The sequence below is a fragment of the Eremothecium gossypii genome, chromosome V (assembly GCF_000091025.4).
Source record: "Eremothecium gossypii ATCC 10895 chromosome V, complete sequence".
NCBI lineage: Eukaryota > Fungi > Ascomycota > Saccharomycetes > Saccharomycetales > Saccharomycetaceae > Eremothecium > Eremothecium gossypii.
In genome coordinates this window covers 1,132,008-1,147,324 of record NC_005786.2, presented here as the reverse complement: position 1 = coordinate 1,147,324, position 15,317 = coordinate 1,132,008, and the positions used below count along the sequence as shown (strand labels likewise).

The following is a 15,317-nucleotide window of genomic DNA, read 5'->3' as shown; positions in this document are numbered from 1 at the left end:
ATTTGGAGCTCCATGGGTGCCGCTGGCACCACACCACTTGCTATATCCCCTACGTACGCAGCACTAGCTGCGGAACTCCATACGGAACTTCTTCTTACTATTTTTAACCTTATAGATGAACGCTGGAATGCACTCTGTCTCCTTGACCATGCTTGCCGTGAAATGGCGCCGCACCTCATCTGCGAGCTGTTTCTTGGTCACACGGGAGTCCGGCTGCGATGGAATATTGCGCCGGTACGAGTATGTTCGGGAGCCAAGCTCTGAGCCCAGCAAAAACCCCTGCAGAGAGAGGTTGTCCTGCAACGGAATCTGGTAGTGGTCCTTGTACCGCCGCAAGAAGTCGTCCGAGTATGCCTCGAAGTCAAGCGGATGCAGAAGTGGAAAGTTTTCCTCGTGGTTATTGTGGATGTGTGTGCGGACGAGCTCCTTCAAGTACTGCTGTTGCGCAACCGTCAGGCGCTGCTTGCCGTTGGAGCGAGTGTTGGCGGCACCGCCGGGCGCCACTGCCCCGCCGTGGTGCGCACTTGCGCCCCTCGTCTTGGATTCAGACTCCGAGTTAGAATTGTACACCTTTGGCGGCATCTGCGCGTACGCTGTGGTTGTTGTAGGTTTGTGACATGTGATGCGACTATGTTTTCTGTCATGCGGACTACTTAGAGAGAAATCTGCAGAAGTTGCTATACACGGCCACGCGCGCGGCGTCGAGCGACGGAAGTCCGTGGGCGTCCTGGATCGCATGTAGTACCGCGAACAGGTCGGCCTGTAGGGCCGCCGGGTCGGTATCGTCGACCGTGTGGTCGGTCTCGGTCAGCAAGCTGTCGAGCGGCAGCGCGCGCAGTAACTGCAGCGCGGCGTCGTAGTCGCGCAGGTTGAGGGCGTTCGACACACCAAAGAACGCACGGCTTCCGAACTCGGCACACCAACGGCGGGCAGAGTGCGTATCTCCCGAGTACGAGTGCAGACACACGTTCACGCGAGAGTCTGCGCCCAGCACCTCACGGCACACATCCAGCACCTTACCGTGCCACCGCACCGAGTGCACCGAAAGCGGCAGGCGATGCGCGGCAGCGAGCTCGCACATACGGCGGAATACGGCGAGCTGGTGGTCTGCGCTGATGCGCACGTTGGTGAGCGCGCCGCCGCCCTCGTAAACGCCGCCCGCAGGCAGCCGGAACACCTTATCCAGCCCAACCTCGCCCACGCACTGCGGCTGCGCGGCCATGCCGGCGGCGATGTGCGCCTCCAGCGGCACGGGGGGCGGCAGCTGCGCGATCAGTGCCTCCAGCTCCCCCGCGTCGCGCGCCTGCAGCACCGCCCGGTAGTGGGCCGCCTTCTCGCACGTAGGTCCCAGGCAAAACAGATGCGCATACCACGGATGGACGCCGAACCCCTTGCACACGGCGCCGGCCGCCGCAAGCGCCTCCCAGTCGTACACGTTGCAGGACATCAGACAGCGGGCGGTGCCCGCTGCTGGCGCAAGAACCAGCACGTCTGCGGCGCTCCGCCGCGTCCGCACGTGGCAGTGGCTATCTACCAATGGCACCATTGCGCCGGCGGGACCGTGAGACGGGTGCAGCCGCGGAACGGCCTTATTGCCCAGCCTTGGCCACGTGGTTAGCACGTGACATTAATGTGTGGGTTCAGGGTTGGGCTCTCCTCTGCCAGGGGTAGTTCAACCAAAGCGAAGGCACAGGGGCATAGAACGTGCAAGAAACACATACGTAGTTATGTGAGGCTTAGGTAGCAATTTAACAAGAGTATTTAACTTCGTGGGGTCTGGGACTCGTACACTACAGACAAGAGCAATTCAAGGACAGGCGGGTATCGAAGATGGTGGTAATAGTTGCGTCGTTATTCTTGCCATTTCAACCACAATTTGAGATTAGTACTTCGCGGACGGAGGCAGCGGCACTAGTGGACTCACAGGTAGTGAAAATCCCAGCGCTTGGCGGTCCAGCAGAAAGCGCAAATGTGGTGCTGAAGGCCAAACGCGCCTCGTCGTCACATGGTTTGACGTCTCCGTTCGTTGGACCGACAGAACAAAACTCCGGGTCTGACGACGTTACAGATGCGAGCAAGACAGGCGCCCGAGGGGGCATCAGCTCGCAGCTGCTGATGGAGAATATCACGTCCAATGTCAACAGCGCTGCGGGTACGCCCGGTGCGCAGCTGGGCAACCACGGGAATACATCCGTGGAGGAATTTTTTGCTTCCGGGGGGACTGCGAGAGCGAGGGATGCCGACCCGGGATCAGAGGTGTATTCCACGGCGTCGTCGCCGGCGGGGGAGTCGAGCTCGAGCGTGCAGCCGGGCGCTGTTTTGAACAACGCGGACTCGACCGCGAACCTGCTTAAGAACGTGAACAAAAAGCTCCTGTACCAATCAGTGCTTGCTGGCAGCTTGTCTACTTCGGCGCTTGAGGGGCACAAGAGCACGACGAGCAGCAATGCCCACAGCACTGTGATCACGCCACGTTCGCGGCAGCTGCCCGACGTAGCCAGCAGCGTGACCAATGTCCCGAAGGGTAAAGCTATGCGGCAGATGCCCGTGCGGAGGTTGTTGCACCGCAAATCGTCGAGCAGTATAGCCACTGTGCATTCGAATTTGAAGTACCCCCTGAATATCAATGACTATGACGAGGAGTCTGTGGAGGAAGAAGGGGGACGGCAGTCGTCATTGCCGCACATGCCATACAAGGAGGCGGAGGAACAGGAGTCGAGCGACGAGGAGGAGCTCGATCTCGATGAAAATGGGAACCGTAAGAATGCTGTGCCAAAGTTTGGGGGATACTCAAACACTGCCCGGATCAGGGCCCAGCTGATGATGAACTCCCAGAATATCTTCAAGACAGCCCCGTGGAAGATTGTTCCAAGTAGCAAAGGCAATGGCGGCCTCAAGAACGCGCTAACCACTGCCCTGGTTGAGAAAACTATTGAGCAACCAGTCACTTGGATCGGCACGGTGGGCATTCCTACTGATGCCGTTCCGCCAGATGTTCTGAAAGGCATTACTGAGCAGCTTGACGAGGCGTTCGATTCGAAGGCAGTGATTACGGATGACATAACGTTTAAGAGTGCGTACCAGAACTTCTGCAAGAAGATCCTGTGGCCAACTTTGAATTATCAGATTCCAGACAATCCTAATTCGAAGGCATTTGAGGATCACTCGTGGAACTATTACCAGCACTTAAACCAGCAATTCGCCGACAAGATTGTGGAATCGTACAAAGACGGTGACTTAGTTTGGGTTCATGACTATCACTTAATGCTTGTTCCTGAAATGGTACGCAAGAAGCTTCCAACTGCCAAAATTGGTTTCTTCCTGCACGTTTCTTTCCCTAGCAGTGAAGTATTTAGATGTTTTGCACAGCGGGAAAAGATCCTGGAAGGGATTCTAGGTGCACACTCGATTGGTTTCCAAACGGAGGAGTATGCACGGCACTTCCAACAGACGGCGAACAGGCTGCTCATGTGCGATGTAGCCGACCGTATTCTTAGATACAAGGGCCGCATTATCGCCATAGAAAGCACACCCATCGGTGTCGACGCTTTTGACCTTGAGGTACAGTTGAAATCTCAAGAGACACTTGAATGGAGGAGGTTGATACGCGAACGCTGGGCAGGCAAAAAGCTAATTGTTAGCCGTGACCAGTTTGACCGAATCCGTGGTCTTCGTAAGAAGATGCTGGCCTATGAACGCTTCTTAAAGTTGAATCCAGAGTACATTGATCGGGTTGTGCTGATCCAGGTGTGCCTAGGCTCCGGCCGTGACTCCGAAATGGAGCGCGAGGTCATGACCGTGGTCGACCGGATCAACGCCCTCTCGCGGGATATCAGCGTATCACAGCCCGTGGTATTCTTACATCAAGATCTGCAGTTCCCTCAATATCTTGCGCTCAACTGCGAAGCAGACATGTTCCTCGTTAGTACCATGAGAGAGGGTATGAACTTGACCTGTCATGAATTTGTGATATGTTCACAAGAGAAAAATGCTCCATTGTTGCTGTCCGAGTTCACAGGGAGCGCCCGCGTGCTGGGATCTGGCTCCCTCCTGATCAACCCATGGGACATCAGGCAGGTAGCTGACACCATCAAGGTCGGTCTCGAATTAAGCAAAGAGCAGAGGCGCCGCAAGTGGAAGCAGATGTTCAAGAGCGTGATCATGCATGATTCGGACAACTGGATGGCCTCGTCGCTTGCAAGCATCAATAACAGCTGGGAGGCCAACCGCGAGAGATCCAAGGTATTCAATCTTTCTCTGGATAAGATTCTCGACAGCTACGAAACTGCGCGGAGGCACATCTTCATACTCAAGCTTTCGGAGCCACCGACCGCTCGCATGGTGACCGTCCTTTCGGAGCTCTGCACGAGAAGCGCTGTCTTCATCATTAATTCTTTCTCGAGGTCGATGCTGGAGCGTCTCTACTGCAGGGTCCCCAACATAGGGCTCATCGCCGAGAATGGCGCCTTTGTTCGCCTCAACGGTATCTGGTATAACATGGTCCAGGACGTTTCCTGGAAGGAGGACATTATCAAGGTGATCGAAGATAAGGTCGAGCGCCTGCCTGGGTCCTACTACAAGGTGGGCGAGACTATGATCCGCTTCCACACCGAAAACGCAGAGGACCAGGACCGTGTCTCGAATGTCGTTGGCGACGCCATCACGCACGTCAACACGCTCTTTGGCGACAACGGCATTCACGCCTACGTTCATAAGAACATCGTGTTCGTCCAGCAGTCCGGCCTGTCCGTGCAGGCCCTCAGGTTCCTGCTCAACCACTACAACTCGGTCGACGACACCCCTGGCTCCACCCCCGCGCACTCCCCGGCTGTCTCGCCCGTCATGACCCCGGTCAATTCCTCGCTGGCCATGTCTCCAAGCACCGCCGCATCTAAAACCCCCTCGGCCGCGACCGCAACAGCCAGCTACTTTAGCAATGGCCGTTCCACCAGTCGCGTCGAGTTTGTCTGTGTCACTGGGACTTCATCGCCGGTCCTGGAGCCGCTGTTCCAGTCTATCAATGAACTGGCCAAAAAGGGCGACCTGCCCTACGGATACACTGTCGCCTACGGCGACGCTATTACCACATACGCTAAAGAGCACGTCGAAGGTTCCAACGAATTATTTGGCATTCTAGACAAACTGACCTTCATTGGCTGCTGAGCGCCCCTGTTACATAGGTTATTAATCAATTAAATCCTTTCTCTGGACCCTTATAGAGCCCTGCACCTTGCGCTCCGGACGCATATCCTTGCTGACTAGTTGTCAGCGGTAGCCTTTAATAAATTACGTAATATGTGGTATTATCATCATTATTGACGAGTGCAAAATTTTCGTGCTGTTCAGTGTATGAACTGGCGAAGAAGATATTCATATTAATAGTAATGAGGCAAAGTATTACATCCGGTCAGTCGTTTCAGGCCTAGTTACACTCAGTACGCACCAAGTCGGATTTTGAAATGGGTAAGAAGAATACCAAGGGTGGTAAGAAGGGTAGAAGAGGAAAGAACGATACCGATGGCCCAAAGCGTGAGCTGATCTACAAGGACGAAGGCCAGGAATATGCGCAAATTAGCAAAATGTTGGGTAACGGGCGCGTGGAGGCGACGTGCTTCGATGGGGTGAAGCGCATGGCACATATCAGAGGCAAGTTGCGGAAGCGGGTGTGGATGTCGCAGGGTGACATCATCCTGGTGTCGCTGAGAGACTTCCAGGACGACCAGTGCGACGTGGTGCACAAATACAACCTCGACGAGGCACGTACGCTAAAGACACAGGGCGAGTTGCCGGAGAACGCTCGTATCAACGAGACCGACAACTTCGGCTTTGACTCGGACGAGGACGTCAACTTCGAATTCGGTCACGCAGACGAGGACGATAGCGACGAAGACGACGATGACGAATTGGATATAGATGAGATCTAAACGGCGAAGAGCGCGGGCGGCGCGCTGCACCACACTACTGCCTTCTTACCTAAATAGTAATATATATTCTGTACAATTGTTAAGCCCAAGGTATCCTCTAATATAAGGCCGGGCGGATGACGGGGCGGCTAGACCTCGAAGTCATCATTACTGTCTCTGGTCTCGGTGAGGTGGACCATCTCCTCGCTCTGGTACACGTGCGACATGGCGCGGTGTCGGGCATCGCGCTGCATTGACTTGCGCACTGTGAAGCCACCGAAGTTGTTGTCTAGTGGGATGTTGGCCACATCGTTCTGCTCGGTGAACATATTCTCCCGGTTCTTTTTGCGTGAGAGGTTCAGAAGATACACTCCCGCGAATACGATCAGAAAGCCGCAGACGAGCGACCCCGAGTCTTTGGTCGAGCTCTCGTCGAAGTTGCGAAACAGGATGAAGGAGGCGGTCAGCGTCGCTGTCGTGAACGTCACGTAATATAGGGGGTTCACGATAGACGTGTCAAACTGGTCCAGCGCCTTGTTGAAGTAGTTCATCTGCGTCAGGATGCAGACAACGACCACGATAATGAACATGTACGACGACGCATGCGTGAACTGGTTGTTGCCTGACAGTGTCAGTTTCACCGCGATCCCGAACGCCTTGATCGCCATCACCGAGATAGACCCCACCGTCGAGCAGATGGAGATGTAAACCATGGGGTTGCGGTTCCCGTATTGCGGCACGACTTGGTAGATCATGAACACTGCAAACCCCACCACCAGCAGCGTGTACAGCACAAATGCCGGCTGTCGAGCGTACTCTAGAATCTCGTCCACCGTCTGGATCTCCTTGTCCGAGGGTGCATGCAGAATTATTATTACAGACCCGAGCAAGCAAATTGTGCATCCCAGTTTGCCCAACGTGCCTAGCTCCTCTTTCAGGAACACCGCAGCTAGAATCGCACCAATAATCACCGATAGCGCCCCCAGCGGTGTCACCAGAATAGCAGGCGCAAATGTGTACGCTGCAAAATTCGCGACTTCGCCTATAACCATTGTCACCATCCCGCCCCACCATACGGGGTTCTTTAGGTATTCGTACCCTGCGCCCTGGAAATTGTTCTGTTCCGATGCTGCATTTAGCCCAAGCTTCGTTAGAATGAACGAGCTTCCAATCGCCAACGACGATGTAATTGCCAGCAGCAGCCCAATATACTTATCTTCCATTCTGCTTAATGCTGAGAGCGATAGGTGTCTGTTTATGGTGCTTCGGCGACTGGTCTTGAGAAACGAGCAAAGTTCGACATAGTACTGGTCTGATAAAAAAATGTAGAAACCATCGTCATCGAGTCCACGAATAACCAACAGCGCTTGGTGTAGAAGAACCGGATAGGTATCTGCGTGGTGACCAGTATGACGGTCATGGATGCATCGCAGTGTAAGGAATGGCTGATAGAGTTCAAGGTGCGGAAAGGCGCAGAGGTGGACAAAGATGCGGTGGCGAACTTCGAGAGGAGATTTGAAGCTATGTTCGCGGCGCTTGTTGACGAGCAGATAGACGAGCCAACACGTCTGCTGCTAACGGACGCGATGGGAGTATGGATGATTCGTTGCCGGCAGGCAGTGCGGGCTGGCTGGATGCAGGACCCCGCGGAGAGGTTGCTGACGTTGGAGCGCGCCACAACGCTGTTCCGGTATGTGATCGACTTCTGGTCGGGCGGGGGAGCGCCTCTGGCAAACTCTCTGCGACAGATGTTTGAGAAGATGATGCAGCTGCTGGCTGAAGTGCACGGCGATGCGGCGGAGGGCGTGTTTTCGGAATGGCTGCGAGAAGCGCTGACGCTGAGTCCGTCAATGAGGTTCGTGTACTTCATGGTGGACGTGCTATCGGAGCGGATTGACCTGGGAATTGTTCTAGAGGTCCGGCCGGAGTTCATTGCGACGGCTCTGGGATACATGTGGTCGGACTCTCTTGCGACGGCGGTTGGCAAGAGTGTGACGAGTTTGCTGGCCAATATATATGTGCGACACTATACAGAGGATAAACTGGAGATGTGGCTGCAGTTGTGGGAGCAGCAGGTGGTTCAGCATCTTCTTGAGGGCACCTGCGCGAAACGAGTGCAACTATACGTGCTGGAGCCGCTCTTTCGGACCGTTCCGCCGAAGGTCTTCGATCTGTTTATCTTGCGGAACATGCAGGGGCACCCTGCTCTCCTTCTACCGCTTCTCAAAATTGGCCAGGAGCTCGGGATAGAGGAGGAGCCGTTCCACGAAGACAAGCTGATCATGCTGTCGACGTTGGAAAGCCTTCTGCGAATCGACAAGTACAAGCTCGGTGCATTTGAAGTGCTAACTTACTCGCATAAGGGCTCGCGTCCAGTGCGTGGATATGTGCTTGACATTTTGCGTAACAACCTGCAGATATTCTTTGTCGACTTTGATATCGAGACCCGCAACTACTTCCACAGTGCATTCAAGCGGTTTATTGCACGGATCCGCGATGCCGCCTATTCCCTTAACCGCGATGCCGCGAAGCTCAAGTTGAAGAATAAGTTCGAACACGAGCAATTGGAGAAATTGGCTGAGGTCGAGAATTACCGCAGTTTTCTTGAGCAACTGCTGAGCTATCTTTTGTTGCAGATTGCCCCGGGCTCTCAATACCAACGTTCGTCTCTCGCTTATAAGCTAATCAACACTCTGATTAGTTCTGGCCTCGATTCGTCGGTTTCTGAAAAGTTCCTAGATATCAAGCGCAGAACCAATTATCCATTCAATATCTCAATTTTTGAGCCTTGCATGATTAGGTTGTTGTGTGATAACTTGAGCAACGACTATGACGATATCAGACAATGGTCTCTAGACTTGCTCGCTATCGCATTTGAATCAACCAAAGTAGATGATCACCGGCAGTTGGTGGACTCTGGGCAGCTTAAAACCAATGCATTCCATCTACTGAATTTCTACAAAGGCAGCAACGGGGGGTCGAAGGTTATGGAATTCCTGTTTTTAATATCTGATGATAAAACAGCCTTCATCAAAGAGCTTATAGAAGTGCTTGACCGCAACTTGTCTTTTATCGAAGTTGACCCGAAACATGGTTTGGAAAACCCTGTCAGTGGTCTATTCGCTTCTCTAGACCTGTTGTTCGCTAGGTACGATTTCTCGATGTCATCAGAACCATTAGTTTCCAAGTGCATTGCATTGATTATCCGAAACTGGAATGGCGTGAAAGATGTTTTGTGCCATGACTCACCGGAAGGTAACCTTCCACTAAAGTATGCCAATGCAGGCATATCTGACCAAACGATCACCAGCTATGCGTTTAGATCTATCAAGGAATCGGGCGCGCTCCTTAGTACATTATTACTAAAAGCACCAATGACGAAAGAAGAGCTAGTAGAGTGTGGTGAGATTTTGATCTGCCAACTGTCTACCATTCGTCACAGCGGGACCTTCCAGTCCGTTATTCCATCTTTCACAGCCTGCTGTAGAAGGTGTATGGAAGATGTCCCAGAACAGATGGAGGAATGGTTAAATGAGAGTATCAAATCCCTCCAGACCAAAACTCAATATATCACGAGAAGGTCTGGTGGACTGCCATTCCTGGTTAGTTGCATTTTATCTGCCGAGAATGATAGGACAAGACCTTGGTTGAAGAGGGCTTATGCTGCTCTGAGCGATATAGCAAGAATCCCTATATTAGAGCATGAGGATAAGCTCGACCTACCTCAAGTCAATGCATTTAACTGCATTAGATCGCTCTTCATCAATTCCATGCTTTCCGAAGCCTGTGCGCCTTATGTATACCCTGCACTAGAGCTTTGCTTGGAGAATTTTACCTCACCATTATGGTCAATGAGAAACTGCTCCTTTATGTTGTTCACAGCGTTGCAAAACCGTCTGTTCGGTAAGATCGGTAAAAATACAAGCGCTCGGCTTTTCTTCACCAGATATAAAGGTATCCGGGAGATTCTACTGAAGAAGCTACAAGATTCCGTCGACATTACTTCCCGGCCAACCACCTCTAGATCGTTTACATCATCGAACACTTCATTAGTCGCTCTCTCAGAACAGGCCGAAATCGAATCCATATTTTTGGTTCTCGCTACCTTATCAAGGCTCAAGCCAACGCCTGGATACAATGGCCTCGACGACTTCCAATTGGAGATCCTAAAGTCCCTTGAAAACAGAAACTGGAAAATCAGAGAAATGGCAGCGCGCGCCCTGCCTGCCCTTATGAACGACCCATACGCCATGTGCTTTAAACTACTAAATGATAGAAAATGCAATACCAAACACCAAAATAGGTTACATGGACATCTGCTGGCGGTAAAAGAGCTGATCACTTCAGAAAGGAACCGTATAGAAGGCCGTCCGCTTGACGAGAATCTTACCCGTCTCATTCTGCAGAGAACTAACCTCTATGTTGGTTGCAACAATCCATGCAACGTTACGGCCAAAGCTTACGTTGAACTAATTGAATTGGTTTTTAAACACTCCTCAGAGAGCACCTGTGAGCTTAAAGAAAAAGTTACTCGCTTCCTGAGCGAGGTATTCGTCGCCGAAAACGCCGAATATAAACTTGATGGCAGTCTGCAGTTACTGCTAGCAAAACTGATTGACCTGCTTTTAAAGCATGATGATCCGAAATGCATTCCGGATATTCTACTGAATGGGCTATATTCCCCGTTTTTTGAAGTACAGCTAGCCACGCTACAATACATTGATGAGCAGCAGTCAGATGTATCATATTCGCCTGAACTCCGTACAAAACTTGCAGAGATGTTGGTCTCTGACACAGTTGTTCCGATGGTGAAGTCCAAGGTCCTAAACGTCCTTAAAGTCTCTGGGAATGTCGTTGATTCGTCCATCCTGTTCTCTTTATTGGAAGATAGGGCTAGTGACAGCATGAAGGCCAATGCCTTGTCTCTTTTGGGTAGCAACTGTGGCGAGGATGATGATGATAGACTATGGAATTATATCGAGGAATACTCCCGTGACGATATGCCACAGCACTACAGAGCTGCATCTCTACGCTGTCTGATCAACTGTTCATCGATCGCCGGTTCAGAGGGCCCAAGGGCACGGAAGTTTTTGTACGGCATCTACAAGGCACTGTGGGACGACGACGTTGAAATCAGAAATGCAGCATCCTTGTACCTGAACAAAAACTACCTTGCCAGCCCACCATTGCTGTGGTCTACAAACCCATCCGTTACTGCTGATCTTTTCATTGAAAAGCTCGCAGGGGAAGCCGGCCCAGAGGAAGTACTATCCCTCTTGGGTGATTTCTTCAAATCAAAAGCTCTGCGGTTCGATTTCCGAACCAGTGCCGCCACTTCCATCTGCCAGGATCTGTTCGCTGTTGAGGAAGATAATCAATACCGGAATCCTCTGAGCTTTGCTTCGGCCTCCATTCGCCTATTACGAAATTCGCGTGCTGCTCCTAACGATGTTGTACCGTTTATACAACCGCTTGTTGATCGCTTTTTAGCAGAAGCCCGTTTTTGCACCGACAGAGATGACAACCTTTGCTACTTCTCCGATCCAGTATTGTTCAGTGCTGTAGTCATCTTGCGATCGTTGGTAAACACATATACCCCATCGCAGTTGGAGAAGATCGATACCACGTTGCTTTCGCTCTCATTTCACCCATTAATTTCGCGCCTTTTATTGTAAAGGTGCAGCACCACAGAAATACTTGATAAAATCTTAGGCAATGGCCATATTGGGAAGTTTATATTACTAGCACGATGGTTGCTCATCCCGGCCTTGTGCTGTTCGTTCTAGGGGGCGCTGTTACTACCTTTAGTCCTGTGTTACTCACAGCTTGTTACCGGCCCGGGCTTCTATGCAACTATTATATTTGCTTCTAATATATAAGTACTGACATTTTCATACGCGCCTAGCTACCGCTGCTTTGTCTTCGGTGACTCTCTTCAGAACAGCTTCTGGAATTATCTTGTACTATCAATCATGGAGACAACTGTTAACGCAACACCCGACAAAAAGGAGGAACAGAAGGACAATTTTGACCTTCGCTTTCCACCGGAGTTATGGTGTGTGATAGTATGAAGCGGTGACCGGTGTTCGCTGTCCACCGGGTACATTTCATCAGTTATATATCGTTTTATAAGTAGTATATGGTTTTATGGTACAGATTGAACTTCCTACACTGAGCCAGAGACATGTTGCTTGCAGGTGTGACTCTATCGTTGCTGCTGCCGGTACAGCTGGCTCACAGCCGCCAGTACCGCAGCGGCTGTGTCGCTCTAGTCACCGGTGGTCTGAGGGGAAGTCATCACGTGATATATGATTTGCTTTAGCTTAACTGCGGTCGGGGATCAAAGCTCATCTCCACATGAATCGAGGCACGCAAGAAGCTCTGCTAGCTGGCCACCCACGATAATGTTGTCCAGTGTTGAGACTACAGCTGTACTATTCCTCAAGTATCTAGAGGAGCAGCAGGTACTGCGTAGCGCCACGGAGGTAGAATGGACCGAAAAGAGCAGCAAGACTGTGGTCATCAGCGCGAAGATCGCCGAACATGGGGCGACCGCCTTCAAGGACGTGGCAGACGAACTGGAATTGATATTTGTTGACCTCAGCGGGGGGGAGAAGGTGATGATAAGCGTGTGTGGGGCCGGCAGCCCAATAGCACAGGCTGTGGTGCGCTATCAGGAGGACATGGGGCTGCCGGAAGAGCTGCCCGCAAGCAACACGGAGGCCGCCAGTCTCTACGGAGCGCAGCTCCGTAACGTCTTCCATGCGAAATTTCCCCTGGATAGGCCGGATGCAGCACGCCCAGCGCAAAAAGCACAGCCCCGTGATTACGACGCCCTCAGCGGAGGCGCGCCTCCGCCAATCCGCGCGCAGGTTCCTGCACGCAGGCTGCCAGCAGACATGCCTGGCTTCGAGGACGAGTACGAGGTTCTCTCCCCCCCGGCCGGCGCCGCGCAGCCGCTGCCTGGCAGCCCTGCAGGCTACGGCGACAGCGACCTGTATCCAGGCGGCCAGAAGCGGCCAAACCCGTTTGACCCCTTTCCCGCGCCCAACCCGCAGGGCGGCATGATATTCGATCCGCGGCTACAACGGCCCACCGCCCCGCTGCCCTACGGCGGCCAGTTCGACCCCGCGGACCCCGCGGACCCGCGCAGGCCGCCCGGTTTCCTCCCCGGTGCGCGCTGGAACGCGCCCTTTGGCGGCCCCGGCGGCCCCGGCGGCCCCGGTGGCATGGGCAACTCCCCATTTCGTTAGAGCCCGCCGCGGCTTGTTTATTATAACTATGACTATGTAGTATACACTATTCTGCCACTTCCCGGTACACAGCGACAGTCTTGTCATCCTCTCGCAGGAGCATTACCTCTAACCCGCCGTCGCGCAGCACCGCAAAACCCTCCTGATCTACCTCTGCTGCGCTTAGCTGTGGGATGTCGCTCACCCTGTCTTTGCCTATGCCTGCCCAGTCCACCACCTGATGATTCTCGTCAAATGCCAAAACACCTATTGCACCGTCCACCAGCTTGGAGAGACCAGGATCTGCTGTCATCTCGTTTTGAACTCTTCTTCGTTGATCTTTCGCAGTGACTAGTGCATGCGGCTATTTAAAAAGTATCGAGTTACCCTTGGAAATTTCAGCATTTATAGTACTGACGGAGCCGCTACAAAGCCAAGGCTTTGAAGGTACTAGGAGACATATTCAGGCGCATAAATCACCGCAAGCTGGATTGAGCGATGTTTTGGGTTGTGTTTACAGGAGCCAGCGCGGTGGCATGCGTTTTTGCGTATGGGATGGTGGACCGATATCTCTCCTTCAAGCTGCACAGGCATACGCACCCGTTTGTGTTGGTAACACTTTTCGCAAATATGACACTGTTGCTCTCGATCACATACCTGCTTCCACTCGATGTGTTTTACTCAAACCAGACAAGCGGGCGGGAAGACGAGCGGCCAGAGCTGCCGAACCTCGCGTTGTTCTGGGCGGTGATCTACTGGGCGGAGTTTGTGATATGCTGGTTGGTGTTCCCGGTGCTGATTTCGTACGTGGATCTCAAGTACTTGTATCCGCGCGAGCCACAGGAGCCGGGGCGGCGCAGCGTGCTTCGGCGACTGCGAGGCGCCGTTATATGCAATCTCAAGTTCTATGGTCTTTGTCTACTGGGGGTGATCTGCGGGCTGGTATATCTCAAGACGACGACCGATCGCGGGGCGTCAGACATAAAGCCACTACTCATCGCGTTATCGCACCTTTACTCGCTTCTCTACATGTTGGTTTTGCTTGCGTTGGGGCTGGTGCTCCTGCCGCAGTCGTTGCTTCGGGAGGGCAGCGACGAGCGGCGATTGTTTGTGGAGTTGAGCCAGGACAACGATGCCTTGAACGAGGCGAGGCTGAACATGACGGACTACGCCGAAAAGATCATCTCTCTTCCGTCGCAGATGAACGGCGACGTCACACTCGAGCAAGTGATCAACAGCTGCAAGCTGGAGGTGAACGCGGTGTTGAACGAGCTAAGTATCAGGATACCGGAGCTGCTAGTCGGCACCACCCATTCCAGTGTCACGCTTGCGAAGGTCAATGACTTCTATAATTCCTTTATTACGGAGTACTACAACTACACATACCACCAGAGCCGTTCTGATAAAATAATCCATACATTAGCTGTGTCCCAGAACACCTCCGGCTCTGTCGCGCGCATCATTCGGCGCAAACTAATGGGCTTCGCGACACTTATCCTGTCGTTGCTGGTCGCACTGCTGGAGGTCACGCCGGCAAAGTTTGCTCACAGCTGGGTATTCTGGGGCAACACCTGGTGGCACTTTGTGGTGGAGATTGCCCTGTTGGTCTACTGCACTGTGTGTTCCCTATACGCTATGAGCAAGTTCAAATTTCTCAACTTCCACCTAATTGCGAATGGAAGTAGCAATCCGCGCAATGCGCTCTACTACTCACTTTACTCCAGCAGGTTATTGTTGCCTCTATGTTTTAATTTTATCACACTAATACCTTCTCAAGGCCGCTCAGCCACCAGTGGCTTCGAGAAGGCATTATACAAGGAGCTAGAGGTAATACCATTTGTGAAGTACTTGAACTTGTATCTGCCGGTTGTGGTGATCATTCTCGTACCCTTGGCATACCACTTTGATTTCAAAGGTAAGATACTTCTTAAGATGTTTGGTGAGGAATATTACCACGAATTTTTTGGAACCCTATATTACCCCAGCCATGGAGAGGAGGCTCAAAGTCGCGGGTCAGGCTCCAGTGCACATCGTCGTGATGGGCGTAGGTCTCGCGTGGTCGAAGATCTTGAATATTCACTACAAGACGGAAGATATTTGTTTGAAAGAGCCACAAATAACTACGCCCTGAGAAACAACAGGACAGACAACCCTGCTGCGTCTCATTACGTTTAAAGGATAT

The 15,317-nt window shown here is 52.4% G+C and overlaps 9 protein-coding genes across 9 annotated transcripts; 5 read left to right on the top strand and 4 right to left on the bottom strand.

Annotated features, from left to right (window-relative positions):
* Window positions 1–63: 63 nt before the first annotated feature.
* On the bottom strand, window positions 64–582 carry SAP30 (Sap30p; the record flags this gene model as incomplete). Its single annotated transcript, NM_210489.2, has 1 exon — window positions 64–582. One exon carries the CDS (start codon window positions 580–582, stop codon window positions 64–66), a length of 519 nt encoding a protein of 172 aa, NP_985135.2.
* Window positions 583–649: 67 nt separating this feature from the next.
* Window positions 650–1,546, bottom strand: AGOS_AER277W (putative endodeoxyribonuclease; the record flags this gene model as incomplete). Its single annotated transcript, NM_210488.2, has 1 exon — window positions 650–1,546. One exon carries the CDS (start codon window positions 1,544–1,546, stop codon window positions 650–652), a length of 897 nt encoding a protein of 298 aa, NP_985134.2.
* A 284-nt stretch (window positions 1,547–1,830) lies between these two features.
* TPS3 (trehalose 6-phosphate synthase/phosphatase complex subunit) lies at window positions 1,831–5,163 on the top strand (the record flags this gene model as incomplete). The annotated part of the gene is made up of 1 exon (NM_210487.1): window positions 1,831–5,163. One exon carries the CDS (start codon window positions 1,831–1,833, stop codon window positions 5,161–5,163), a length of 3,333 nt encoding a protein of 1,110 aa, NP_985133.1.
* A 296-nt stretch (window positions 5,164–5,459) lies between these two features.
* TIF11 (translation initiation complex factor eIF1A) lies at window positions 5,460–5,924 on the top strand (the record flags this gene model as incomplete). The annotated part of the gene is made up of 1 exon (NM_210486.1): window positions 5,460–5,924. One exon carries the CDS (start codon window positions 5,460–5,462, stop codon window positions 5,922–5,924), a length of 465 nt encoding a protein of 154 aa, NP_985132.1.
* Window positions 5,925–6,052: 128 nt separating this feature from the next.
* On the bottom strand, window positions 6,053–7,126 carry AGOS_AER274W (AER274Wp; the record flags this gene model as incomplete). The annotated part of the gene is made up of 1 exon (NM_210485.1): window positions 6,053–7,126. The coding sequence occupies one exon, from the start codon at window positions 7,124–7,126 to the stop codon at window positions 6,053–6,055; it is 1,074 nt and encodes a 357-aa protein (NP_985131.1).
* Window positions 7,127–7,312: 186 nt separating this feature from the next.
* Window positions 7,313–11,578, top strand: TRM732 (tRNA methylation protein TRM732; the record flags this gene model as incomplete). The annotated part of the gene is made up of 1 exon (NM_210484.2): window positions 7,313–11,578. One exon carries the CDS (start codon window positions 7,313–7,315, stop codon window positions 11,576–11,578), a length of 4,266 nt encoding a protein of 1,421 aa, NP_985130.2.
* Window positions 11,579–12,211: 633 nt separating this feature from the next.
* FUB1 (Fub1p) lies at window positions 12,212–13,156 on the top strand (the record flags this gene model as incomplete). The annotated part of the gene is made up of 1 exon (NM_210483.2): window positions 12,212–13,156. The coding sequence occupies one exon, from the start codon at window positions 12,212–12,214 to the stop codon at window positions 13,154–13,156; it is 945 nt and encodes a 314-aa protein (NP_985129.2).
* A 46-nt stretch (window positions 13,157–13,202) lies between these two features.
* On the bottom strand, window positions 13,203–13,448 carry AGOS_AER271W (DUF3215 domain-containing protein; the record flags this gene model as incomplete). Its single annotated transcript, NM_210482.1, has 1 exon — window positions 13,203–13,448. The coding sequence occupies one exon, from the start codon at window positions 13,446–13,448 to the stop codon at window positions 13,203–13,205; it is 246 nt and encodes an 81-aa protein (NP_985128.1).
* Window positions 13,449–13,633: 185 nt separating this feature from the next.
* AGOS_AER270CA (AER270C-Ap) lies at window positions 13,634–15,310 on the top strand (the record flags this gene model as incomplete). The annotated part of the gene is made up of 1 exon (NM_001355331.1): window positions 13,634–15,310. One exon carries the CDS (start codon window positions 13,634–13,636, stop codon window positions 15,308–15,310), a length of 1,677 nt encoding a protein of 558 aa, NP_001342273.1.
* Window positions 15,311–15,317: the final 7 nt, after the last annotated feature.